Here is an 11,914-nt window from a genome sequence, read left to right as displayed (position 1 = left end):
GGGTCCGCCGGCCCAGGGACCTAGAGGCGAGGGAGGGAGGCGAAAAAGAGAGGAGGAGGCGGGACCCCGGCACTCCGGTCCCACCCACACGCCTCGGCTCCTGGAACAAGCGGCGGTGCTAGAGCCTCTTCCGCAGGCTGTGTGGCCTCGCCCGGCGCCAGCCGTCTTGCGAACCCGTCCTCTAGTCCGCCACCTCCAGTCGATCCGGATCTCTCTGGGGAGGACAGGGGAGGAAACGTCTTCTCCTGGCGGTTGTGGCTACCTAAGGCTTCGATGAAGAGGGATTCTGGCCTACCCGAGGGTCATTGATGGTTTCAGCCGGGCTGGCAGGGGCCGAGGCCCTGAGGTGTGAGAGAAGGAGCCCTGGGCTGGGGTCAGAAGGATTGAATTTGAGCTCCAGACCTGCTTCTTTGCTAGCCGTGTGAATCCTGCCTCAGCCACCTGCTGGTTGTGTGGTCTTGGGCAAGTCACTCACCCTCTCTGAACCTATTTTTCTCAGCAGTGAATGGGGATAATAGAATACCGACATCAAGTGATAATAGGGAACATTTAATGAGAGAATGCCTGTAAATAACTGAGCACCGTACCTGGCATCATGCAGTCCGCATTTTATATCAATAAAAGGTAGACTGCAGCTGTGTGACCTTTGGCAAAGCATTTAACTACTTCGAGGGTCAATTTTCTCATCAATGAAATGATAGCGAATAATATTTAGTTTCCAGAGTTGCATGAAGATTGAGAACATGTGTGTAAAGTGCCTGGCTTTATATATCCCACACAGTCCTAGTAAGGGTGGACAGATGATTTACGTGAAAAGTTTAGTCAAACTCGTACTGAGAAAAAGTGAACTGTTTTCATTATCCGCCTTAGTGACTGCAGACTGGTTGCTGTCTCTCTTCCAGGCTCAGTTTGCTAACCTGTAAAAGGCAAATGGCACAGTGATACCCACCTCTGGGGGTCGATGTGGGGTTTAGATGAGTTAATGTGTGTAAAGGTAATCTGGAATCTATAAAGCGCTAACCAAATGTAACGCAGTGTTCTTATCCGAAGTCTTAGGGCCTTAGTAGTGCACAAGATGTTTTTGTGTTGTTAGCGAAAGGCGCTACTTGGACGGAGGAATTTTTAAAAAGCGCCTCTTTGATTGGACTTCTCAGAAATAGGCGTTCCCGGGGCGGACTGTTTGGAAATAGGCCACGCCCACCTCACAACTAGCCAATGAAAAGGGGACACTCATTCTGGGCGAACCAATTAGAAACAGGCGCTCCTTTGGGCAGATCAATGAGAAAAAGGCGCCCTTCAAGGGCTCCGCGGCGGGCAGAGTTGAGGGTGGATTTCTTTGTAAATTCATGCCCCCTCTCCGCCGGTGCCCTTGTGCACATCTGTAGGGAGCATCTCTGCCTGGAACGGAGATGGTGGACAAGGCCTGGGTCTTACCCTCAGAGAGCTTTCAGTCTAGCGGGCAGACTGGAACCAAGGTTCTCAGCTAAGGACAGAAGAGGTGGACACAGCTACAGATTCAGGCAAAGTCCTGCAGTGAGCCTGGGGGAGGGAGATGCTGAAGGGCTCAACATCTAGAAGGGTTGCTAAATCTAGTACGGTAGCTTGAATATCAGATTAACAACAAATAATTTTTAAGTATAAGTATGTGTCAATGCAATATTTGGGACATACTTATATTAAAAAATTATTCATCGTTTATCTGAAATTCAGGTTTAACTGGGCATCCTCTGTTTTATCTGGCAATCCTAGAGAGTGCATGTGTGTGTGTGGGGGGCGGTGTCAGAAGGTTGCAGTTATGACATGGCACATGGTGCCCTTGATTAATAGATGGATTTTGATAGGCCAGATGCGGCTCTGCTTTGGGGCAGGAAGCTCTGAGGAGCACCAGTTGGTAAGGACACCGTGGGCCAAGTTGGAGTCAAACCCAGGTTTGCCAATTTGTTCTCCAGGGAGAATCTTGCCATCCCTTCCTCCAGCACATCCCTGGGGTTTCTCCATTTCAGCTGCACTGGGAGGACAGGGGAAGGCAGGAAGCAGGGGTTCTCTGGAGGGCTGAGTGTCTGGAAGGAGGCAGGCTCAGCCACCCAGAGAACTGACCCTGCCTCTCTCTGCATCCGAGGTTAGCTCTGGTCCAGGGACCTGAAAACTAGCACCACTATTGTGTTCGAAAGTTGACTTCCTCTGCTTTCCCTTTGTGTCCTTGGTTGGATTATTTCATCTCATCCTCACCTCTCCCCACTCCATTTCTGCTTGTGAGTGCCTGCAAGAGTTTATGCAGAACAGAGCTTCCTTTGCCCACACACCCACCCTGGGCTTCAACCATGCCTCTGTACAGGATATGTCTATTTCCCCAAAAGACAGTGTGTATCCATGGTTATAATGTGGGGAGTGGGAGGATTCAGTTCCCTGACCGCCTATGAAGCTTACTCGTAAGTCCCGGAGCACCAGATTCTGTGATCTTCAGGAAGCCTGGGGCCTACTCGCAGCTCCACAACTGACTTGCTGTATGTTTTTACTTCCCTGGACACATCCCGAGCCAAATCACTTTGGATGATGGGAAGGAGGGCTGTTTGCCATTGGCAGGGAGACTGAGAAGGAAAGAGAGATGAGAAAGGCAGGGTAGTTTACTGGAAAGAAATTATCCACAGCAAGTGTATCAGAAGAGTGATGGGAGGAGAATGGCTTTGGAGCAGGAATCCTCAAAGTAAGGACCAAAGATTACCCACATCCAAAACAATACTGTGGTGACAAGTCCCTATATTAATCCAATAGGGACTTGTATCTTCCTCTGGTGGGAGTGGGGGTGGAGGTGGGAAGGAGGAGTTGGAACAAATAATAATGGTTAATACTTGCTGAGGAATTAACATGCACCATGTATGTGCTATGTGCCTTACATAAATCATGTTATTGTATCTTTGCAGTTTCCTTATGAGAAAGCTACTATTATAAGCATCCTTATTTTACAGATGAGGAAATTGAGGGGCATGGATTTGATCCCTAGTCAGAGAACTAAGATCCTGCATGACTCACGGCCAAAAAAAAAAGAAAAAGAAAAAGTTCTTACTTAGGGTCGTACATTAAAGTCAATTGTAGATTTCATTTTTAAAAAATGTGATTCTTGGACACCTGCCCTGAATCACCTGGAGACACTTGTTAAAAGTTCAGATTCCTGAGTCCCACTCCAGACCTGCTGGATCACTAAATACTAGTTACCAATGTTTAAGAGGAGGGACTTCCCTGGTGGTGCAGTGGTTAAGAATCCGACTGCCAATGCAGGGGACACGGGTTCGAGCCCTGGCCCGGGAAGATCCCACATACCGTGGAGCAACTAAGCCCACGAGCCACAACTACTGAAGCCCGTGGGCCTAGAGCCGGTGTTCCGCAGCAAAGACAAGCAAGCCACCGCAATGAGAAGCCCGTGCACCGCAACAAAGAGTAGCTCCTGTTCTCTGCAACTAGAGAAAGCAGGCGGGCAGCAACGAAGACCCAAGGCAGCCAAAAATAAATAAATAAGTAAATAAGTAAATAAATTTATAAAAAAAAAGTTTAAGAGGAAAATAGCTCTAGGTTTTCTGGGACTCTGGCTCTCTCCTTCTCTCCCTCCCCATCTTGGCTGAGCAGGTTCCTGACCCAACTAGCTGGCAGTCCTCTCCATAGCTCCTCTTCAAAGAGAGCTGCTTCCCTTCCCTCCCTCCTCCTAGACTGGGGCTCAGTTTAGATCCACAGTGCCTCCCAGCCCTCCCAGAGTGGACAGAACTTCTGAGGAACTCATGCCAGGGCCTGCGCAAGTTGCCTGCCCAGGGGAATAGTTGGCCGCTGCCCAGTCATTCGTTCCTCCCTGACAGAAGGCAACAGCTGGCCGTTGAGTCCTCTTCCTGACCAGGACCCCTTGAATCAGTCAGGATGTGTGGACCTGGACAAGGCCCCTCTGGGCCTCAGTTTCTCTCTTCATAATATGAGAAACAATCAGCTTTGTCTCTGCCCCTTCCTTCTCCCCAGGAAATGTGCAGAACACAAAGTAGATGTTATCAGAAGGAATTCTGAGCTCTGGAGAAAAGCACTAATGGAATGATCAACCTCTGAAAACCACAATGATAGGAATAATCAGAGGAATAATGAGGATGTGAGATTAGCTTGGGAGAGCTGAAGAGGAGGCTTTCTCCAGAGATGCGACGACTTTAGCTGTGAAAATCTGGATTATTACTGACCATAACCTCTGTGCATTTTAAGCTGTGATTCAATTTTGGAAGCCCTGACTTTCTAGCAACCACCTCCACCTCTGGAAGAGAGATCTCCTCTTTCCAGAACAGGTGGACGTGGTCTCATCAGCCTGGGTCACATTCACAAGTATACCTCCCTTTCTACCACCCTGTACATATACACCTGCCATGTTCCTAGGGGACTGGAAGAAGCAAGAAATTCGGAGCGACACAGACCATGTTTGAACCTTGCCTTTTTCACACTCTGTTGACCCTTACAAGTCAACTAACCTTTCTGTGTCTGCCATTTAAAATGGGACAATAATAATTCCTGCCTTTTCTACTACCCTGATTTGCTATGGGGAGCAAGCTAGACAATTAATTTCTGTTCAGTCTTGTCAAGTGCTGGGGATTGTGTGTGCAGACATAAGCGACTTGCATGTATTCTTCACATGGGTTTCACACTCAAATGCACTCATATCCACACGACATACACAAGCCTGTCCTGCCCCAGGACAATTGCATGCACACCTACCTCAGCCCAAGCAATGCTTTCTGGCTCAGAGCCGCCCCATCAACCCTAACCCTCGTCACAGTTTGCAGGGCGTCAGCCTCTTCTGGTTTGTTTTTTACTCACACCAGGACCCAGGGGACTTGCCAGGAACACAATAAAAGGCTGGCCAATCTGGCCCTGTGCCCCACTTCCCTTCTACATAAAGGCCATCTAACCTCCAGGCATCTGGCCTGAAAGGCCAGGCCAGGACCTGTTCAGCATCTGTGGCTTTGCTTAAAAGACCTGCTAACAGGAAAGTGTCTGGTTCCTTTCCACCCCAAACAGGAAGTGCCTGCCTCTGTCCAGAGGACAGGGCAGCCGGTCACTCACAAGGAACCTCCTCCCGCCCTGCCGCAGCGGAGTCTCAGCTCACCTCCGTGGGAGGCTTGCTCTCTAGGGAGGCTGGAGGTGTGGGGCTCCAGGGACCCCTCTGTGGGGTGGGGGTGGGTGATGAGGGCACCTGGCACAGAGCAGGCCTACAGTGTTCAACAAATACTCACCAAACACTTACTCTGTGCCCCATGGGAGACATAGGGAAGTCCTGGACAAGGTTTTCGAGCTTGAGGAGTTTCTAGACAAGTCATGCCATTTTTTTCATCATTTATTTATTCATTCATTCAAGTCCCCCCCCCCTTTTTTGGTGCCTACTGTTTCAGGTGCTGTATGAGGCACTGGGGGTTCAGAGATGAATGATGCAACCCAACTACAGAACAAATTGGCCTCTAAGCAGGTAGGCAAGCCTTGAATTATGTGGTCCAATTGTGAGTTCCACAGGATTTTGAAAGAGGCAAAAGATCACTGGGGTCTGGTTTTTACTTTGTTGGGAGTAATAACCTCTCCCTGCCCCCTACAATCTGTTCTCAAGATAGCAGCCAGAGGAATCCTGGTAAAAGAGCTCAGATCCTATTGGCGCTCTGATAAATGGCTCCCTCTGCTGGTTTCCTTTCTCATTCTGAGTAAATTCACAGTCCTTGCGGCGTCCTACAAGGCCCTACGCCAGTGGTGGACGAGTTGGGAAGCCAAACAGGGTGGAGGCAACTCAGAAATGATCAACAGCGAGAAGACTCTACCAACCATAGGCTAGAAGGATGAAGGGAGGGGTAGGGTTATGGAGCCCAAGAGCCAGCGTCACCAAGGGAAACTGGGTCTCTGGAGAAGACAGGTGCTGCCTGAGACACCTCCTGTGGCAGACAGAGGGGGGGTGGGGGAGGAGAAATAACCCTTGATCCTCCCTTTCTTCTACCACCTAATTTCCCACCGAGATGCTCCCTGGCCATTCTAGCTGGAAGCTACCGCCTAAGGGAATCTCTGAAATTGAAACCAGCCTGCAGGGGTCAGCTCCCCAAGTGAGGACCCAAGGAATGGATCAGGGGCAAACAGACCCACTACTAAGACCTTCCCAGATGCATTCTGCTAAAGCTGATGTATGAAAAGTACCTGCTGTCTTCCCTAAATACATAGAGCGAGGGTTAAAGTTTGTGGCAGATAATCATCCTCGCAAAAGCCTGGAAGGCAGGAGGGCACAGGAGTCAATCTGGAGTCAGTTTGTGGTAGAGAAGGACCCTTGGAAAGAAGCCCCAGAACACTGCAGACCTGGGAGGAGTTCTCTGTTTCAAGTTTGGGAAGCCACCGCAATAAGAAGCCGGCAATCGGCAACGAAGAGTAGCCCCCGCTGGCCGCAACTAGAGAAAGCCTGCGTGCAGCAACGAAGACCCAACGCTACCAAAAATAATAGAATAAATAAACTAAAAAAAAAAAAGAATAAAAGAGGAAGAAAAACTTAGAAATCGTGTTCCCTGCTCCCCCCACTGGCAATAACCGAATTCTCTCCTGCACATCTCCTCCTCTGGGGTTGCCTTCCTCAATATGTACACTGAATGGCTAAATCGTTTTTAGTCATGAAAGAATTTCTATTACTTTAGCCTTGCTTATTTGGACCTGCCTAGAGAGCTCTGTGACCCTCTACCTCTAGAGCTGAGCTCTCATTTACTGCTAGTATAATGAAGAGAGATGACCTCATGCCTCTTTTTCTGACCTGAAGGCAGTAATTCTGAACTTACCCCTCCACCTCCAGCCCAACCTGCTCTTCCTCCTGTTCCCTATCACAGTGAATGACACCACCACCTGCCCACTTGTCCAGGTGTGAAACTCAGAATTTACCCAGGACTTCTCGCTTCCTTTTTATTATTTTTGGACTTCTCACTTCTTTTCCCACCCAAATTGGTCACCAGATCTTGCCCAGTCTACTACCTAAGTATGTCAGGGATCTTTTCACTTACCTCCATCTCCGCAGCTACAACCCAAGTCCAGGCTACTATGATCCCTCACCAGAATTATTGCATTGGTCACCTAATCGGTCTCCCTGCTTTTAGGCACCTCTTACCTCCAAACATTCTTCATATTGCAGCCCGAAAATGCAAATCTGATATTTCTTTAAAATCATCTGGCAGGAGTTACCCACTCCTTCAATAAAGCACAAACTCTAATGCACTTTACAAGGTCTCAGCTCTTTAGCCCCCTAATTTTCTGGCTTCATCTCCTACCACACTCTCCTTGTGGGTAAACTCCAAACATATTGAATCACTTTTTTAAAAAAATTTATTTTATTTTATTTATTTATTTTTGGCTGTGTTGGGTCTTTGCTTCTGTGCGAGGGCTTTCTCCAGTTGGGGCAAGCGGGGGCCACTCTTCATCGCGGTGCGCGGGCCTCTCACTGTCGCGGCCTCTCGTTGCAGAGCACGGCTCCAGACGCGCAGCGCAGGCTCAGTAGTTGTGGCGCACGGGCTTAGTTGCTCCGCGGCATGTGGGATCTTCCCGGACCAGGGCTCGAACCCGTGTCCCCTGCATCGGCAGGCAGACTCTCAACCACTGCACCACCAGGGAAGCCCTGAATCACTTTTTTAAAAAAAAGTATTTGTTTATTTGGTTGGGCCGGGTCTTAGTTGCCCGCATGCAGCATCTTCGTTGCCACGTGTTTAGTTGCGGCATGCAGGATCTAATTTCCTGACCAGGGATCGAACCCAGGCCCCCCGCATTGGGAGCGCGGAGTCTGAACCGCTGGACGACCGCGGAAGCCCCAAATCATCAAAAACACTTTTCCCCACTTAAGAAGTGGTCAGCTTCAGCACATCACCTATGGTTTGTCTCAGATGTCACGTCGCCCTTGGGGAAAATGTCCTTGTGTGCTCTCTGAGCTTTGATAGCCTCACCTCAGACTCGAGAGCTCGAGCCCCCTGTAGACAGGGCAACAGAATAGTTAGACCCACAGGCAGTGGTGCCGGGTTACCAGGATTCCAATTCCACATTGGCCATTTACCAGTAGTGCGACCCAGGGCAAGTGAATTCTGCCTTCTCGTCTGTAACGTGGGAATAGTATTTCATCAGTCTGTTGTGAGAATTAAACGAGATGATGCAAGGTGCCTGACGATTAGAATTAGCTATTATCCTAGCACTTAAAACTAAAGCTCGACCCCCTACCCTGACACATCCTCAGGGTCCGGTTTGTGTGTGATTTCGTTCTAAGGCACACGTTTGTTCCAGTATCACCTTGTAGTCTATCTGTTACTCGGCAAGTTAGTTACAACAAACCGGGAGGCGACTTGGTCCCGGAGTTCGTCACGACTTTCCGGCCCGGAGGCTCAGCAACTCCCAACGCCCCCAGGTGGCTCAAGCCTTCTGCAGCCCAAGCGGAGCGAACTAGGACATACCGTTCGAAATTTCCTTTTCTAACCATATAACCTGCGTTTATAAGGCCTCTCCTCTTTCGCTTCCTAACCTCGAATTCTATTAGATCCAATGAAGTGAAAAAGGACTGTAATCAGGACGTACCGGGTAGGTTCAGTCCCCTCCCCCATGCCGATCACGGCAGTGGTACAGCCTCTCCACAATTCCCTCTCAATAATGGTACCGTCCGCGGAGGGGGGAACGGGGATTCTGAAGTCCTCTGGTTTCTGGTCTAGCACAGAGCCACCCCTCGAGCCGTGGCGTTGTGGTACCGCCCGCTGCCCTCTGATTGGCTGCCGAAGTCCCGCATTCGGGGCCAGCTCGCTGCGCCGCCCTCAGTACGGCTCCGGCCGCAGCGCCGCTTGGCTCTGGTATTCCTTGTTCTCGGCGGGTTGTGGGGGCTCTGCGCCGCGGCCGTTAGTCATGTCGGGTAGGTGACTCCCTCAGCGAGCAGCGGCAGCGGCGAGAAGGGGCCCGCCGGGGTTGGGCCGTCTTCCCGCCCATCGGAGGGCCCCGCGGGAAAGTCTCCGGCCCTGAGGGAGGCTGGGGTGGGGGGGTGGGGAGGGCGGACGCTGCCGCCGCCATGTTGGACTGGAGGGACGCACGCTCCCAACGCTCTCCGTCTGCAAATCCCGGCGGGAGCTCCTCGAGCCCCCTCCCTCTTGGCCCTGTCCTTGGAACCCGAGGCGACGTGCTGCTCCCGGGGGAGGGTGTGTGAATCGGGGGGCGGAGGCCGCTACGCCATCGCAGGGGCGGGGGGAGCCCGTGATTAGAGCATCGGCCGGAGAGAATCGGTGCTTCTGGTTCTCCGCTCCGCCTCAGATCTTTCAGCGAGGCCTCCGGCCAGTCATCTCGCCGCCTCGTCCCTCAGTTTCCCCATCCGTGACGTGGAGCTGGGCCTTCCTGACTCACCCATTCATCAGGTGGGGGCCTTGACGCTCTGGGAGCCCTTTTAAACGACGTAGCCTGACACGAAATCCTACATACATGTCGTCATTCCCTCCGCACCAGCTTCCCGGATTCGAGATGGGGGTGCTTGCGTATAATTCCTCTTCACCCTTCTCTGTCATCTTCACCTCTTCAGTTGTTTATCTCCTGCACGAGCTTGAAAGTGAGCCCTATCTATTATTGATGGGCTCTTATAGGTCCCTGTGGCATTTACTTTGAAACATACAGACCAAAGGAAAGGCAGTCTTCCATCAAGCACTTAAATTGACAGAGGCACCCCCGTTGTGTGGAAGAGAAAAAGAGGCCTTGGTCTTATCAGGACAGCCCGTTTAGATCTTGAGAAAGCAGAATATAAAGTCCGGGACGTGGGTCTGCTCTTGATTTAGCAGTCCAAGCTGCCACACAAGGCCCTCTGTTGTTAGGCACATCTCAGGCTGCAAAGAAAGACCCGGCTCTCCACTTGCTAGGCACCATCATGAGAATTACATGTTACTTTTCAGGTGGAAAAGCAGAACACGTCCTGGAAAGCCCTATGGTTGGGGTGAAAATGACTGCTGGCAGAGTATTTTACATTTTTTTAAGGGAGAACCTGTTGATATTAAAAAAACAAAAACACAACCACTCCCCCCCCCCCAGCCAAGTAATCCAGTTTTGCAGAAGAGTGGAAATATGTGACAAAAAGGAAGCAGCAGGCTGAGAGGAGACCAAATTAGCAAGAATGGTTGGACAGGGGAATGATAAACATTCTTTAGATTAACATTGATGTTAAGCCAGAAGGTTGATCTTTAAGGGGAAGGGGCATCTATCTGATGTAAGAGGCTGTTAATTGCACAGAATTTGTCTCTTTAATTCTGGCTCAAGCAAGAAATAATTTCTTACCCCAAAGGTGACATTGGTACATATTTTACCAGGTGCATAATTTGGAGTGAAGTCTGGTAAAGCTCCATAGAAGTACACTCAGGAGGGTGTGTAACCCATCCGTGATGTAAAAAAAATTTTTTTAAAGATTCTCCCACCTTCATGCAGAAATTTACCATTTCAATGGATACAGTGCTCATTAAAAACCATTGACCTGTCTCGATTTTTGACATAATGATTGGTTTAAAGCAATGGCTTATTTTTGTAGGACTGGGTAGCTTTTATGGAAAGTTATATTTTAGAGGTGTACCGTTTGTAAAATCCAGGATTTTCAGTGAGTCATAATAGTGTGTGAGCTGGGTCATCCATTATCGCTGGTCTTCAGAATTACCAAGACAGCACTTACTTGTCATTTTGTAATTTGAGTTTTTTTTAACATCAAAATTGACTTTCATGTCAAAAAGAACTATCTAATAATTGCTTGTTTCTACATTAAGTCAATTAGAGTTAGAATCTTTTAAGTTCTACTTAGTGTTGTTATATACTCTTTGTACATTTTGTAATTTGTGTATAAAAATAATACTTTCGACTTTGTATAAAAATAGGAATAATGCTTTTGACTTGTTTTTGATGAATGTTTAAGTGAATAAATTTAACAGAGCAGACTCTCCCCTAAACAACTAATGGCATTAAGTTTAGTTAAGTCCTTTAAACATTCCAAACTATACTTGTAAATTTAACTTATCAAATTGACTCAGCCACTACAGGTGCCTGACAGGACGGACTTATAAGCCTAATAAACTAAATGCTTACATAATAAATAAATCAGAGTTGTAAATATTGTGAGTCAGACTCTCAGACAAATGTGAATTATCTGACACCTTTGAAGTTAAAATCAAATCTAATATCAGTTATACATATAAAAATTACGAAGTCAAGAAACTTCTTTTGGCACTATGGCAGACTAAGATAACTTGTAAATCCTCTGTCTACGAATAACTAAAAATGCAAGAACTTACATAAAACAAAGGGTGAGCCCCTGCTGCCAGAAATGAAGTAGAAGCCAGCATGGTAGTCATAGAGGAGGGTGTAGGTCTCATTATTCAGAGACTTGGAGTTTATTGCCCAAATAACTAAGGACAGGAGATGCAGCCTTGAGACCATTAGAGCCATGTAATGGGAACCCTTACATAAAACCTAGATGTTTGAAGGACTGTATCTTCAGTGAAAGAATGAACTAGAAAAACCTTTGTACCAGCATAGGAGATAACAAGGAAGCCTGGGCCTTGAGTGAGGGAAAAAAGTTTTTTCCTGAGAATTTGTAACCTGGGACCTGTGCTTCATACAGTTTCGGTGTACATTTAGACTAGTTATGAGGTCCAGGAAACTTCAGGCCAAGAAATTTAACCTAAAAATTGGTTCTAGACTGACAGTAACCTTGGGGTTCCTAGTAAAAACAAACAAAAAACCTTTTCTGAGGAAATTTCAGAGCCTAGGTCACGAGGAATCTTACAGAAAAAACAAGCCTTGTAGAACATAAGCTCACAGTAAAACATTGCAGAATTCTGGAAAACAATTCGCCAAAATGAGAGTGACAAATGACATTTGAATCCCTAATAGATAGTCTGAAAGC

The 11,914-nt window shown here is 48.3% G+C and overlaps 1 protein-coding gene across 2 annotated transcripts in view; it reads left to right on the top strand.

Moving 5' to 3' along the window:
• Positions 1-8,794: 8,794 nt before the first annotated feature.
• Positions 8,795-11,914, top strand: part of TAF15 (TATA-box binding protein associated factor 15) — a 29,376-nt gene continuing 26,256 nt past the window's right edge. Inside the window, exons 1-2 of one of the 2 annotated variants that reach the window (XM_036836647.1) lie at positions 8,818-8,905; positions 9,298-9,398. Coding sequence is in view for 1 of the 2 variants with exons in the window: in XM_036836646.1 (XP_036692541.1) it covers positions 8,899-8,905 (7 nt within the window). In the remaining variant the exon portion in view is untranslated. Of the gene's footprint in view, positions 8,906-9,297; positions 9,399-11,914 lie in introns of both variants that reach the window. The other variant, XM_036836646.1, reaches the window with a different exon arrangement.

This window comes from Balaenoptera musculus, chromosome 20 (assembly GCF_009873245.2).
Source record: "Balaenoptera musculus isolate JJ_BM4_2016_0621 chromosome 20, mBalMus1.pri.v3, whole genome shotgun sequence".
Classification (NCBI taxonomy): Eukaryota; Metazoa; Chordata; class Mammalia; order Artiodactyla; family Balaenopteridae; genus Balaenoptera; species Balaenoptera musculus.
This window is presented reverse-complemented; position numbering and strand designations above follow the sequence as displayed.